This window comes from Pelobates fuscus, chromosome 1, assembly GCF_036172605.1.
Source record: "Pelobates fuscus isolate aPelFus1 chromosome 1, aPelFus1.pri, whole genome shotgun sequence".
Lineage (NCBI taxonomy): Eukaryota > Metazoa > Chordata > Amphibia > Anura > Pelobatidae > Pelobates > Pelobates fuscus.
The window spans coordinates 314,688,968-314,703,927 of NC_086317.1; the positions used below are offsets into that span (position 1 = coordinate 314,688,968).

The 14,960-nt window shown below is 39.6% G+C and overlaps 1 protein-coding gene across 3 annotated transcripts in view; it reads right to left on the reverse strand.

Annotated features, from left to right (window-relative positions):
* Positions 1 to 14,960, reverse strand: part of TMEM131 (transmembrane protein 131) — a 232,515-nt gene that overhangs the window by 20,249 nt on the left and 197,306 nt on the right. For all 3 annotated transcript variants that reach the window (XM_063459103.1, XM_063459094.1, XM_063459085.1), the window contains exons 22-32: positions 14,069 to 14,186; positions 12,700 to 12,838; positions 12,490 to 12,599; positions 11,497 to 11,563; positions 10,938 to 11,089; positions 9,512 to 9,654; positions 8,354 to 8,540; positions 5,786 to 5,971; positions 3,232 to 3,390; positions 1,532 to 2,130; positions 193 to 368 (exon numbers count right to left, since the gene is read on the reverse strand). In XM_063459103.1, the coding sequence (XP_063315173.1) occupies positions 193 to 368; positions 1,532 to 2,130; positions 3,232 to 3,390; positions 5,786 to 5,971; positions 8,354 to 8,540; positions 9,512 to 9,654; positions 10,938 to 11,089; positions 11,497 to 11,563; positions 12,490 to 12,599; positions 12,700 to 12,838; positions 14,069 to 14,186 (2,036 nt within the window). The remainder of the gene's footprint in view (positions 1 to 192; positions 369 to 1,531; positions 2,131 to 3,231; positions 3,391 to 5,785; positions 5,972 to 8,353; positions 8,541 to 9,511; positions 9,655 to 10,937; positions 11,090 to 11,496; positions 11,564 to 12,489; positions 12,600 to 12,699; positions 12,839 to 14,068; positions 14,187 to 14,960) is intronic.

A 14,960-nucleotide genomic window follows, 5' to 3' on the forward strand; every position in this document is an offset into this window, starting at 1 on the left:
AACAAAAGAAAAAGTCAGAACACCTGAAAAGACTTAATTTACACAAGTTCAGAAACCTTCAACGCAGGCAAGAGTGTTAACCCACCCTAGTGAGAAAATATAGCCATGGCAAGTAGCAATTATGCCTTTCAGTGGAGAGTAAATTGGCCTGGCTAGTTGCAGAGGACACATATTAAACATGGAGGTGAGTACCTCTTTTACAAGGTGTTCGGTGTCAGGATTAGAAGTTTCTGTAGTCGTGGAGGAGCTGTCATCATCAGCAAGAGAGTCTTTGAGATCATCTTCCTGAGGTTTACCTTTGCCTCTTCTCTCTTTCTCTTCCTGCTTCCGTGGAAGTTTAGCTTTCTGAGGAAGAGATTTTCCCTTCCCTACAAGAGAACATAAAGCACAATATTAAGTTCAAAATCTCATATCTGCATCGTTTTAATATATATATTACAATCATAGAGCACTTAACTACAAGAAAGTAAATTGTAAAAGTGTGAATAGTCCAAAAATTTTCTCATTTGGTTATTTTGAACTGCACCTTTAAAAGGACTTTAAATTCCTAAAATGTCACAATTTAGTAAATAACAATGGTGGTTGTGTTACACCTTTCATCCTTCCAGATTTGTTTAACAAGTCCATTCAAATGAGGGGTCATTTTGCCAACGGTCATAATTACAATGGTATTGAGTTGTGTATGCAAACTTGTAGAATGGTAACATATTTACGGTGTATACTAAAAAGATACAACTGATTTTGTATGTCAAAACCGACGTAATGTGGAACCTATGCACACTTCCATTCTAAAACCTCTCACAAAACAAAACAAGGAAAAAAAAAAAAACAGATACAGTAAGAAAATGAGTTTAAATATATTTTAGCTGCACATACTGTTTCCTAAAAGTTTATTTTCCTCAATAAAAACTCTTTAGGGGACACTCGGCGCCCCCACAATAAAAATAATTCAAAGTTTAGTAGATATACCATAAAGAAAAATGCATGCATTTAATTATGCATTTTTGCCATTGGTGGATACATCTAAAAACAGCTTGGAAAAAAAAAAAAAACAATGGAGCACACAGTGTTCATACAAAGCATGTTTTTTTTTCTAACAAGCTGAAGTGATTTAGGGGACTGGATAGTCCCTTTAGTAATACATGCAAATTTATGTTTTATTTTAAGCAAATGTAATAATGTAATAATGTAATAATACCTCATTATAAACTAAACCCCTATGCAATGCTTACTTGTCAATAGTCAAGAATATTGAAAACTTCCAGTACAAGCTGAAACAGACACATGTAGAGTTCATGTGGGAGCACTAGGAAAATCCACAGTAGGCCATATTTGTGCAGCAGGGAAGGAGTAATATTGATGATAGCTTTGTGGGAAAGTTAAGGGGTGACAGTCTAATATGCCATTTTCCTTTAGTTGGCTATGACACAATTTAAAAACTACTCCTATTTAAATAGCATGCACATCAGGCATGTTCCGTTTAGCCAAACCATTAGGCCATGCAGGGAAAGGATGTAAGCGTTAAACTTACCTTTATTTTTTGCTGCTGGAGATGGTGGCTGCTCTGTAAACACTTCTGAGGAAGCGGGTTCAGAATTGTCAAAGTCTTTGTCCATAACTTCTATGAGACTAGTTATATCTGAATCATCTGAGCTATGCCGGACATTACCGCTACTTGTCCCAAAATATTCTGGATGGGAAGGATTACATGTCACTGTCCGTGACGCTGGAATATCTGCTGGTGGTTCCGGCTGAGGCACTGCTGGTAGTTGTGTTGATGCAAGCTGCTCTTGTAAAACTTGAGTCTGTGGCACAGCAGCATTCTGATTCAGCTTGGTTCCCCTGGCACGTCTGGTCAAAGACTGGCTGGGATTAGCTGTGCTGGAATCTGCTGCAACACTAGAGGCTTTAATGGATGACTGTGCAACAGATGCATGTGCAGATATCCTGCTTGTTGTTGTCGAGCTAGTTTTTGTTCGTGCAATATCCACATCTGGCGTGCTTCTACTATTATGCAACTGTGTTGCTGAATTCGAGGGCTTGTGATTTCCAGATCCTGCTTTAGAGTTGCTTCCTGCATACAAACCTCTGTTCGAACTATGACTGGAGTCTGACCCAAGTGAATTCAAGCTAAAAGCAAACAATATATTGATAAGTGAAAGTACACTTTCAAAATATTTCAGTATGTTATAAAGAAAATTAGCATTTTGCACCTAAACTATAGATGAGTGAATTCCAAAATATGAATGTTTACAACAGAGATTAAAATCTATAACAAATGTACCTAGACAATTAAATTTTTTAACGAGTGTCTATATGCCATCAATATCCTATATGGAGCTAAACTTTTTCCCTTTCCACAGACATACTGCCCCACTGGCAGTACAAGACACAGTATGGCTCATGGTACCCAGCTATTAGTAAGTACAAATCCAACAACTATTTTGCCTCTACAATTGTATTATTTGGTCACATATTTAGACCAATGGCAGCTTCCTTCTCCCCTGTCAGAGGCATAGGTTGTTTTTCCACCTCATATCTCACGCGGACAAAAACGGTACATTAATTTCTCTTGATCTCATTCACAGTCTGAAACTACTGTCATTTAACATTTGACTAGTTCTTAACTAGCAAACACGTAATTTAGAGACCCTTTTGCATGCCACGGGTATGGTTATGTTTATAAGCAGTAAATTCAAACATTACTATCAAGTAATGTCTGCGATAATGGATACTTACATTTGTAATACATTTTTCAGGAACAGATGCAAAGTATGAAAGTAACTAAGTATGGAACTCGACAAGTTACATCAGGGCAGGGTTAGGCAACCTTTGGCACTGCAGATGTTGTGGACTACATCTCCCATAGTGCTCTTACAGTCATATTGCTGGCAAAGCATCAAGGGAGATGTAATCCACAACAACTGGAGTGACAAAGGTTAAACACTCGTCTGCAGAAGAGGCAAATATTCCAGGTTACAGTATTTTTAAGTTAAAGTTATGTGTCAAGCAATCAAATTTAAAAGGTTTAAGGACTACCAAGTTTGACACCCAAGAAGTAACAGCAGCAATGATAGAATATATGTTTGCTTACATTTATCCATCTGCTACACACTAAGAATGAATATAACTAAGAGAGAGACAGTTTACTAATCTGGCAAACATGATGAATGGTTTCTGTAACACGAGTTAACATTAGCTTTTGTTAAGATTTTATGGCACAGAACTTACTTGCTCTCTGAAGAAATACCAACGATCCTCCTGAGGTCAAACGGCCGACCCAAATGAAAGGGAGGGTTTGATGCTTCGATAGAAAGACGCCTTTTGAACGGTTCCCATATACCTTGAGCTTCTAAATATGCTGTTGCAATAACTAAGAGAAACAGCAAGCTGAAATGAAAAATGCACAAGATGTAATGGAGGGACTGCAAACATTCTACACAGACACTTAAAAGTAGTTTATACAAGAAAATTTCCCTCATAGGAAAAAAAATATTTATTGTATAAATTCTGTCCTTCATGCATACCTTTTAATACGGGAAGATATGCACCAAGGATTGGGGTTTGTAGAGGGCATCACTGGTGATGGCTTGAAGGGGGAGGAGCTGTCCAAGGTGAGCCTGTCCATGAAAGGGGCTTGCCAGACTGTTTAATCATTCTGTTTATGGGCTAAATGCCATACGTTCAATTTGAACAGCACAACTATGACTAAAGGAGCACTCGTGCTGTGCTTTATAGGAACTGGATCTCAGGACGGCGGGACAGAATCTGAAACTTGGGATTGTTGGGAACAGTTTTTTAATGTGCACACAGATATTCATGATTAGATTAGCTTATTGCACACTAAACGTGTGTCTCATGTGTGTCTCATGGTATATCCAGCTTTACTAAAAAACATAACACATGAGTTGGGAATTATGTGAGTTACCTGGTAATTGTGTGAAGGGAGACTATACTGGAGGTTAAGTATAGTGCCATGCTAGTTTTTTTTGTTTTTTGTTTCCTCTTTATTCTATTTATTTGTGTCAAAATATTACTTCCTGGGCATCTTCAATCACTTTATTTACGTTCTCTTATTTATTTTGTTCACAAATGTGTCGTTTTCAATCAGTGGCCTAACCAGAGTTGCTGGGGCAGAACACACAAAGCATTGCAGTTTGCTGCGTATGGGGCTGTGTAGCCAGAGACTGGTCAGAATGCCCATGATGACCCCTGTCCACCGCTGAAAGTGCCTTCAATGAGAGTCATAATTTAACAATGGAGCAATGGACGAAAGTTGCCTGGTTCCAGTTTTAATTTAGATCAGATGGCTGGCTGGGTTTCATGTGTTGATCACCTGGAGAAAAGATGGCAGCAGGGTGCATTATGGAAAGAAGGCAGGCAGGCGGACAAGGCAGTCTTTATGCATGGGTACGCTGGGCAGTTCCCCGGGGAGCCAAGGCCGTAAGGGGAGATCCTTTTATCTACCCTGCTGGACCACACAAAGCAGGCAGGGGAGATCCTTTCATCTCTCCTGCAGGCCCACGCAAAGCCGGCTTTGCTTTCACCGGCCTCTTCATACAGGAGAGAAGAGGGAGAACATGGGAGACAGCTCGTTCCTCCCACGAGCAAGCGGTGTGGAGCGTTGTCATTCTTTACGATGGCAACGCTCAGACACAGCTTGCGAGAGCTCTCAGCCTGCAGCTAGAGGAGCTGCAGGCTGAAGTACCAGTGCCTCCACTGGACCACCAAGGTCTCCTGCGCCTGCCTGGAGTGAAGACAAATTTATTTTCTTTCTATTTATATATTATATACACACACACACACACACACACACACAAAAAATATATATATATATTTACACACACACACACACACTTTGCTCCCTATCAGACCCCCACACAATATCGACTTTATGCATGTGCACTGCACACCCCCCCACACATTCAACAGTCTGCCTGTGTGCGTCCTCGGCAGTCTGCCTGTGTGTATATATTCAGCAGGCTATGTGTACGTATTGTATGTAGGTATTGCATTTGTTGTACCAATAAATATATGCTTAATTTTAGCGATAATTTAAATTTTTAGTCTTGTAAGTAGTTGTGTAGGCAGGGTCTCAGTGCACTGCTTTGCCCGGGGGACTATAAAGCTTTTAAGTTGGCACTGAGGCAGAGGCAGTGTTATGCTATAGTTAATGTTGGATATCTGGATCACTGGCATTCATATGGATGTTAGTTTGACACATACCACCTATTTCGACATTGTTGCAGATCACGCACACGTCTTTATGTCAATGGTGTTCCCTGATGACAGTGGCCTCTTTCATAAGGATAATGCACCCTGCCACACTGCAATAAATATTCAGGAATGGTTTTGAGGACATGGCAAAGAGTTCAAGGTGTTGCCTTGGCCTCCAAATTCCCTAGATCACTGAGTATTTGTGGGATGGGCTGGAACAACAAATCCAATCCACGGAGGCCCCACTTCGCAGGACATAAAGAATCTGCTGTTAATGTCTTGGTGCCAGATAACACAGGACATCTTCAGAGGTCTTGTGGACACCATCCCTCAATGCATCAGAGCTATTTTGCCAGCACGAGGGAGACCTACACAATATTAGGCAGGTGGTTTCATTGTTGTAGCTGATAAGTGCAACCAATGGGAATGCCCTGCTGATAGTTCCGTGTGCATGTTTGACACCAGAATTGCTGTTAATAGATAGGGTCAGAAAGTCATAGAAATACAAACATAGTATAACAAGAACTGGTTTTGCAATATCGTCAGAGGATGTTCCAAAAAAGATTACCTCATTATTCCTGAGATGATGACGTAAAGTGCCAGTTCCCAGTTGGGTCGTGGAAGTGCTTCCGCACATGTAGCTAGCATATGATATGGGAGGGATGCATTCAGTATAAAAACAAATTCAGAGCCTCCTGTTGTTACAAATTTTAATTCCCGAATCACTCGTGACGAGGTGAAATCTGGTGTAAACCTTTATATATAATAAAATATAATTTAAAAAAAGGAATAAATCAGATATTTATAAATGCTATACATATTACACAAAGTATACATGCTCTTGTAGCACAGCTTTAAAAAAACAAAATGTTTGTTCACAGCACTCATAACCATGTTAATTTTTAAATAGCACTTAAAAGTGAAAGTTATCTAAAAACGGTGTGCGTGACAAATTCACATTCAGATAGGCATAGCTATAAATCAAAACTGGTTTGACCACTTACTCTGGGAGAGTCTCCAGAGACTCCTGGAATCATAACCACTGCACCAGCATTAGTGGTTATGGTGTATGTACTGCCACTTTCTACACACCCACAAAAGGGTCTTCCACTGAACATTTGCCACACCTCCTAATCACATGAGCAGCATCCGACAATACAAAGTGTGTGCATTTTGTGTATTGTAGAATCTGACCACCATACTTGGGAGGTGGAGCAGAAAGATAAGCCTGTTATCGGTAAATCTAATATACAGTGAAAGAAGGTTTCAGTCATACATTAGGAATTTTACTGCAGGGGAACATTTAGTGAAATATGGCTCATGACAACTACTCTCTGTCGGTGTCCCCCAAGGTTCTGTCCTTGGTCCCCTACTGTTCTCTATCTATACTGCCTCCCTTGGTAAACTCATCAGCTCCATTGGCTTCCGCATTCTATGCGGATGACACGCAAATCTACCGGTCCTCTTCTGATCTCTCTCCGCCCATATTGACTCGTGTCTCTGACTTACTCTCTTCGATTTCCAACTGGATGGCTGCTCACTTCCTTAAACTCAACCTGTCCAAAACAGAGCTTCTGGTCTTTCCTCCCTCAAGTGTTACTACTCCTGTGTCTCCCTCCAAGTCAACGGCACTACCATCACCTCTACCTTGCAGGCTCGCTGCCTGGGTGTTCTTTTTGACTCCAACCTCTCATGTCCAGTCGATCGCCAAATCCAGTCGCTTCCATCTCAAAAACATAGTGCGCATCGGCCCCTATTTAACCCCGGATGCGGCTAAGGTGCTGGTCCATGCTCTTGTTCTCTCTCGCCTTGACTGCTGCAATACCCTTCTCAGTGGTCTTACGTGTTCCCAGATTGCAACGCTTCAATCTATAATGAATGCGGCGGCGAGGCTCATTTTCATGTCCGCTCGCACCTCCCACGCTTCCCCGCTCTGTCAGTCCCTGCATTGGCTTCCAGTTAGATATAGGGCTCAATTTAAAATTCTGGTGCTTGCTTACATGTCCCTACATAACGCTGCTTCAACCTACCTATCCTCTCCGCTGTGCCAAAGACCTACCTATATCATCTGTCAGTACTCCCGCCTCTAATGTTCGCCTACAAGATTTCTCCAGGGCTGCACCTCTTCTGTGGAACTCCCTTCCCTTCTCTGTAAGACTTTCACCCAGTCTCCACTCATTCAAAAAAATCAATGAAAACTTCCTTCTTCAAGAAAGCATATCCATCAATCTGTTAGCAGATTTTTATCCTCAACCCCCCATGACTCCTCTCCTGCAACGGTCAAATATTACCTACTAAGTTCTCAGTGAATACTTTCCTAACAACTTAATTCGTACCCCTACTTTTACCCTTTGTGTCACTATATCCCACTTCCTCTAGAATGTAAGCTCATTGAGCAGGGCTCCTCCACCTCCCTGTACCTGTACGTCCAGTTGTCTGGTTACAATTACATGTCTGTTAGTTCACCCATTGTACAGCGCAACGGAATCTGATGGCGCCATATAAATAATAAAATAATAAAAATAAGAATGACATGGACCTCTTGGTGCACAAAAAGAAAACTAACATCAAAGTGGTTTGCTTATGGCTATATACAGGTTTGGAAAGTACACTGCATTTAAATGTGTGCATGCCTACTTTCTGGTGAGTCATGCTTATCTCCTTAAAGAGATACTATAGTCACCAGAACAACCACAACTTAACGGAGATGATGAACTTTCCTCATAGAAATATACTGATTAAATGCATCTCTATTAGGAGGTGCTGTTTGACCCCGCCCCCTTGTCAAATTCAGCCATTACATCAGGAAAGCATTGGATTGGCTGAATTAATTTAATTTTGATGTCAACAAGGAGGCGGATCGCGTGCAGGGCCAGCAAAAGCAGACCCGAGCAGCGCTGGAAATAAGGTACGTTTTCCTACCTTTTAAGGGAGTTAAAGACCCACTATTGGGTTAGGAATACAGGTTTGTGTTCCTGACTATGTTTCTTTAAGGTATTATAACTGATTAACTATGTACAAGAAGGGATGACAGTATGTAAATAAACAAGTGTACACTCTCTAAAATTTACACACTAGAAAAGTGGAGGATAACTAAATAATTTCATAAATCACGCCACATTAATTCCATACTCACAATATGACAATTTCCTTAGAGGCATTAGGACTTAGTGCAAACTCTTGACAATTTACTATCTTGAAGCCATATCCTTCACAGGCATATCCACTGATTTCCATCGACTTTATAGTAACCTGAAGATGCCCTGTATTCTCCACCTTGAATGTTCTTTTCAGGGTAAAGTTTGGTTCTTTGTATTTTATTTCTAGACCACAAGAAATTAAACACCATTAAAAGACAACAAAACATTAACTGTATGAACTGAGTGATTTCTGTAGCCCGGCAACAGGTTTATAGTGCAGGAATGTCGAACTGTACCTCTTCAGCTACTAGAAAAGTTGCCATCATTTTATGCCAAATTCTGGGAATTGCTCAATAGTTTGTGTTTGAACACCTCTATTGTAGGGAGCTAGTAAATAGCTGGTGAATATATAACTGTATACTCTATTAATCTGGTTTAGTTTTGCTCCTTGACTACCTTAGACATAACTTTAGAGATAATTACACACACAAAGGAAAAAACAAAACACCTTCATCTATGGCAACGAAAATAAGCATTGTGTCATTGAAGATTTAATCCTCAAACAGAACTACAGACCTAACATGCCAGTAGTGATCTGAAGGCAATTCTATTCTAGTCGAACACATTTAGACTCTACACACTAATACAAATGTTTCTGAATTGGTATTTTTGGGAGGGAAGGGTGGAGGGCAGTTATCAACACCTGAAAAGATGTTAATGTAAGCCAGCCTTGCAAGATAGTAATCATGCCAACAATGTGAACAGATACACAATTAACATGCTAATCAGGGAGCATGTTGAACAAGCAGGACTTCACATTCCAGGTACAATTACAACTAGGGAAGATTATAGCTCATGCTACCCTTTGCATACCCTCCCAAAAAAAGACAACTCTGAAAGATTGGCACTTCTTTTTTTAGTCATGAATTAGAACATGCAGAACAGGGACAAATATGAGTGAAGTATGAGTGCTATCAGTAGGGCACACCCCAACAGTAAGCTAGGAATAACGTCGTAGTCAAGGGCATAGTCTGCATTTATTTAAAGTCAGCTCACAGGCACAAGCAGAAATGCTAGTTGTTTCCTTCAGTGATATTGCCATTGAGTCCGTAGGGCACCAATGACTTAATGTTTTGTCACTGAAATGCACTTACTGTCAGAGCAGTCTTTCAGAAAGGATTCTGTAATTTTAAACCTCAGTGAGCTCCCGGGACCAGGCGCTTTGCCTGCAATTTTGATGCTTTCATCTGCACCCTGTCCTTCCACCATAATTAAATCGATAACTGTTAAATTATTTCTGAAAGACACACAAAAATAAAACATGCATAATAAAAAAAATGTAAACAGCATGCACAAAGCACAATAACCTCACTGCTAGAAATGTAGCAAAAAGTTAACTTTGAAGAAACATTTTGAGCACCGTAACCACTACAGATTGCTATAGTGGTTAAGGAATCAGGGTTATACTGATGCTCCCTCCCCTGGAGCGGTTCTACTTTCTACCTGGGGTCCTCTAGAGGCCGCTTAAAACCTCCAACAACACCGAAGAGCAAGATGTTCTTAAGAAGGAACTTTTATTAGCTCTCCTAAGTTTAGCACAGCTTTGCAGGTCTTGGCTCATTGGTTGGGAGTGTCAACGTAACCTGGATTTTAAAAGCCTGAACTACTTGCCAGTGAGTGTTAAATACAAAAAAATAACACCTTGGTGGTGCAAAGTTTAACCTATGGCAGATGTCCAGAGAGCTAGCTAGCCAGCTGCCACGTTATTATTCATTTAATTAGGGGAGGGTGGATATGCCATTGTGCACCCCCTGAAGCCAGTGGTCACCCTCACTGCTTACCAGGGTAGCTTGTGGTCCTTAAGGCCATGGTTACCCATTCAGCTTAAATAAAACCCTACCCGCTCACCCTGATAAAAGTGAGGTGGTCCGATTAATTTAATTCCTGTAAATACATAAATGCCATACTTGCCTTATGCATTTTTCCAAATTCTTCTGTCTTTAAGCCCCCCCTAAAAAAAGGCCATTGAAAGCTCCATGCATACTGATAATTCAAAAAGGGCCTTTATAACAGAGTGATCTCCATGCTTTAAATTGTGAGTAAGAGCACACTAATTGAAAGGCAAATCTCTTCTTACAAAACATACCTGGTAATAATAGTAAGCACTGGCTAGCGGTCACATCACTTAACCCTTGCACAGCCAATTTTAACTATTTGCCCATTTGTGAATGTGAATACTACCGTATACATTCAGTCCCGATTTCCTTTGTAAATGTCTGAATCCTATATTTAAACAGGATTTAGATGAGAAAATCATGGACTTTAGAGATGACACCAAATATATTCAGCAGAGCTGTGCATATGCGGTCTGGATGACCAAATTCCAAACAGAACCGGTTTTAGTAAATGTCCCATCGCCCATCTGGTATTTTGTCATTTTTACCATTTTCTTTCTCTATATTAGTTAATAGACATGTAAGAATCTTCATAACTAGTGCATCAGCATAGAAAGACAATAGCAAGTGTATGTGCTGCAGCTCATTGTCTGTGAGAATTCCCTTTTTGCTTGTGGATAATTACCTAACTATTAGCAACGAGGACACCGATTCATTCAGAACTGGAGTAAATTTTACTTTTAAATTTTTTTTCTCTCCAGGCTTTAAAAGCAGGTTAAGTACGGACTGCCGGGAGGGTCCCTCCACAAAACCTTGACTGCTCTGCACAGGATGTACCTTACAAGAATCAAACAAAGAAAGATCAAGGGGTGATAATGTCATAAGCACAGTGAACCTATCTCCAGACAAACTCCATGTTACTTTAGAATGAATAAACAGTAATATAGAAGCAGTCTAGAAATATTAACATTTTGTAGAAACTAGGCAGTGTTTAATGCTAAGTGTAGAGTAATCGTATGATCCTTTGGACTGGCTAGATGCGCATAGTGATCACATGCTTTTAGTGCTATACTTGTACGCAAAACTAGCCATTTAAATAACAAAACGTAAGGATGAAATATCATAAAATGGCAGCAGATCACATTTTCATCATAGCATCATTTGTATTTCTAAATAAGGAGGCAACAGTCTGTGCTGCATATAATAAATTCTAAATATGTAAATCAAGTTTAATAAATACTTACATTATTACTAAATACTTTAAATTCAAGGGTTTTCAGGTCTAGATTTAGAGATTTACTAATGTTGAATCTATAAAAAAAATAAATAAAAAATGAGATATTAATGTATTTCTGTCACTGGTTGATAAAAAAAAAAAGCTATGCAACAAAGGCAAAATGACACACAAACCACTAATGAAATACAATGTTTCTGTACGGGGATTCATCTACTGACTTTCCTTTCCAGTGTTCCACACTTAAAGGATCACTGTAGGGTCAGGAACACAAACATGTATTCCTGACCCTATAGTGTTAAACCACCATATATGTGGCTTGCACCCTTCTTTGCCATCCTATAAAAGTTTAAAACTCACCTTATTTCCAGCGCCGCGCGGGTCCACCAGTGCTTGTTCCGCCCCCCTTTTCCCCATAGGGAAAGCATTGGATTGGCTAAAATCGGCACGGGGCGGGGCCAAATGGCATTTTGAATCAATGCATCTCTATGAGAAAAATTCTGCCTACTGTGCCGCACTGAGCCAGGAAGCACCTCCAGTGGCCATCTGAGGAGTGCCCACTTTAAGGCGTCCATAGGGGGAATGTAAACACTGCCTTCTCTCTGAAAAGGCAGCGTTTACATGAAAATGCCTGAAGGGAGCCATTATACTCACCAGAACAACTACATTAAGCTGTAGTTGTTCTGGTGACTATAGTGTCCCTTTAACACGTACACATACAAAAGTTATAATATAGGAGACTGCAGTGGAACTTTGAAGGGATCCAGGTGCAAACATCCTGTATTGCTAAGTTGGCAAGGCAGGCCAAGGTAAAATTTGTAAGTATTTTGTGTATCATGAGCACCTTTGTATTTTTGTATATATGCAGAGACAATGTACAAATGTAAGTGGCAAAAAAGAAATACCTGATAAATAATGTAACCCTCCCACTAATTTGGCTTTACAACTCCCATTAGCCAGCTGTAATAATGCATGATTAAGCACAAATTAAGAAGAACTTTACCTTTCTTTTATTCTTTCTAGCACCAAAGAACAATTAGAATACAAGGCCAGTGGGAGAAACTGGACATATACTGGGGCATCTGAAGGGTTTTCCAGCACAATTTCTTCTTCCTGAAGCAAAACGACAGGTAGTGGTTAGCAGACCAGGCTCATTCCAAAAGCTGTTTAATAAAGTCTTCCCTTTCAATTAACATACAGAAGCAGTACTCACTGAAGAACTGTTGGTATTGGTTAAAGGGAAGCGGATGTGACGTGAAGAGCTAACAATTGAAGGCCATACAAGCTCAGTCTTTACTTCAGACAATACATTTTTTTGGAGGTCGGTGTCCACCTCAAAAATAGCCCGAGGCCTAGAGTGAGAAGATATGGCAAAGTCACATCTATTGTGCAGACAAAATAGGTTTCCTTGAAGTGTTAATCATCAGGTTGCATACACAATTTTAAACCAGGAGTGGGCTAGACACAGTGAACTAGTTATCAATAGAACAATCAAATTGGCAACACATGACCTCACTTCCAGCAAGTCTTCTCTCAAGAAAAACTCAGGGCTAGCAAATCACAAACTATATCACTTTGCAGCAGACACATTTATATTATAGGATGCAAAATTGTAGGTGCTGCTTCACTGTAAGAAATATTACAGACTTCATATCCGTAGATTTAAGTAATATCACAGTTTACTTGACATAGAATAGATAACATTTAGCAGGGTAAAATATAAATACATCAAAATGTGTACAGGTGAGGAAAACAAACAATTACTGTGATACTGTGTGCAGGTATTCAGTTTTTCATGCTCTGAATAAATCCCAGTCTGTTCAATATCCTGGCCTTAATCTGTGAAGCTATCCGTCTTAGTGCAAACTTTTCGATCAAGTCAGTAAATAAGTCAATGGGAAACATAAAGGGAACCTGTTATGCCCCAAACAACTTATGCTCATAAGACTGACATTAGATAGCTAGGAAATGTATATAGTAGGAGAAAAAACTATTTACTAATAGGTTTTTCACACAGTTGTCAAACTCCCCAAGCTGACAGTTCTAGTGCTGGCTAGGGAGTATATGAACTGAGTGACGTCATGTCACTCCATTCTGAAGCCGGCACGCAGGCAATTAAGCCAGAGTGTTGACATCACTGAGGAAGTTTGCCCTACTTATGGATGCATCCCCAAGTAGGGCAAATAAAAGAATAACAGGGGTGGAGTGCAGGCGCAGCAAAAGAGGAGCAGAGGACAGCCCGGAGGTGGGTGATAGACGAAAGGTAACATTCACAAAGTGGTGCTGGAATGGAGGAAAGGTGAATAAATCAATATATATATTTGTGGTATATGATGTATTCAATGTATATAAGAGCAATATCAGGTAAGCAAATGTATTCTTTTACTATAATAAAGATACCTTTTTTCAAACTAGTATCCAAAAATATATTATATATTATATATGTTAATGTTTTTCCTAATATGAAATCATTTTTAAAAAAAATTATCCAAAAACATTAAATCATTTAGAAATCTTATCCAACAATATTAAATCAAGGCTTATTTAGGTATAACGTTTTTTATTGAAAAAAGGTCACTTACATATGATGAGCATTCTCACGGACCTCAGACCACTTCTTATATAAATTCTCATAAATATCCCAGTCTAAGTCCCAAGCATCTTCTTGCATTGCTAAATGGTGCTGGCTCCTAGCTTCATCTTGAGACAAAACAATATGAGGGTATATACACAGCAAATATCTCACTGAAAAACATCACATTGTTTACATAAAATTCCACAATGTTCATTCTACTGTAAATTCAATCACTTCCACTATAATTCCAAACTAACATGTCAGATCAACTCTAATTTGAAGTCATTAATAATAATAAAGGATCAGATTAATCAAGTTGCTTTTAATCATGACAGAATTCCACTCCGTCATGTTGTTCAAAAGTAACACTAGCTTTAGAGAGGTTTTAAGGCTGCATTTCAGAGACTTCACCCCCCTCTTCAGTGCAACAGTTGATCAGTTCTACTAGGCGTCTAGCACACATGATGCTCAGCCAGCCATGATACTTATCAATTAACTGCAGGAGAGCATATCCAGTACTGTCTTATACAGTGCGGCATGTTTTTTAAAAATATTTTTTGGTGGTAATAAGTTTAGTCTGACAATTGCATTGTAAGAAAAAATACCAATGATGGTTCGCAACGCCTGTCATCCCTCATGGATTGTGCTACATTTATGAGCGGTTAGAAGCCTTCTAACAAAACCAGTTTATCAGCTGTAAAAACGGAGAAAGGCAAGCTTACTGATCACGGTGAGATATATGTATGTGGGTTAATCTGCTGTTCTAGTCTCAAGATGGAGATTATGTGGCTTATTCACTTAATTGAGAATTCAAAGGGAATTTAAAGATTTAAGGCCAAAATAGATGAACTGGAAAAATTCTCTTAGCAATACTTTCAGTTCAGCTACTCTGGCCTTAA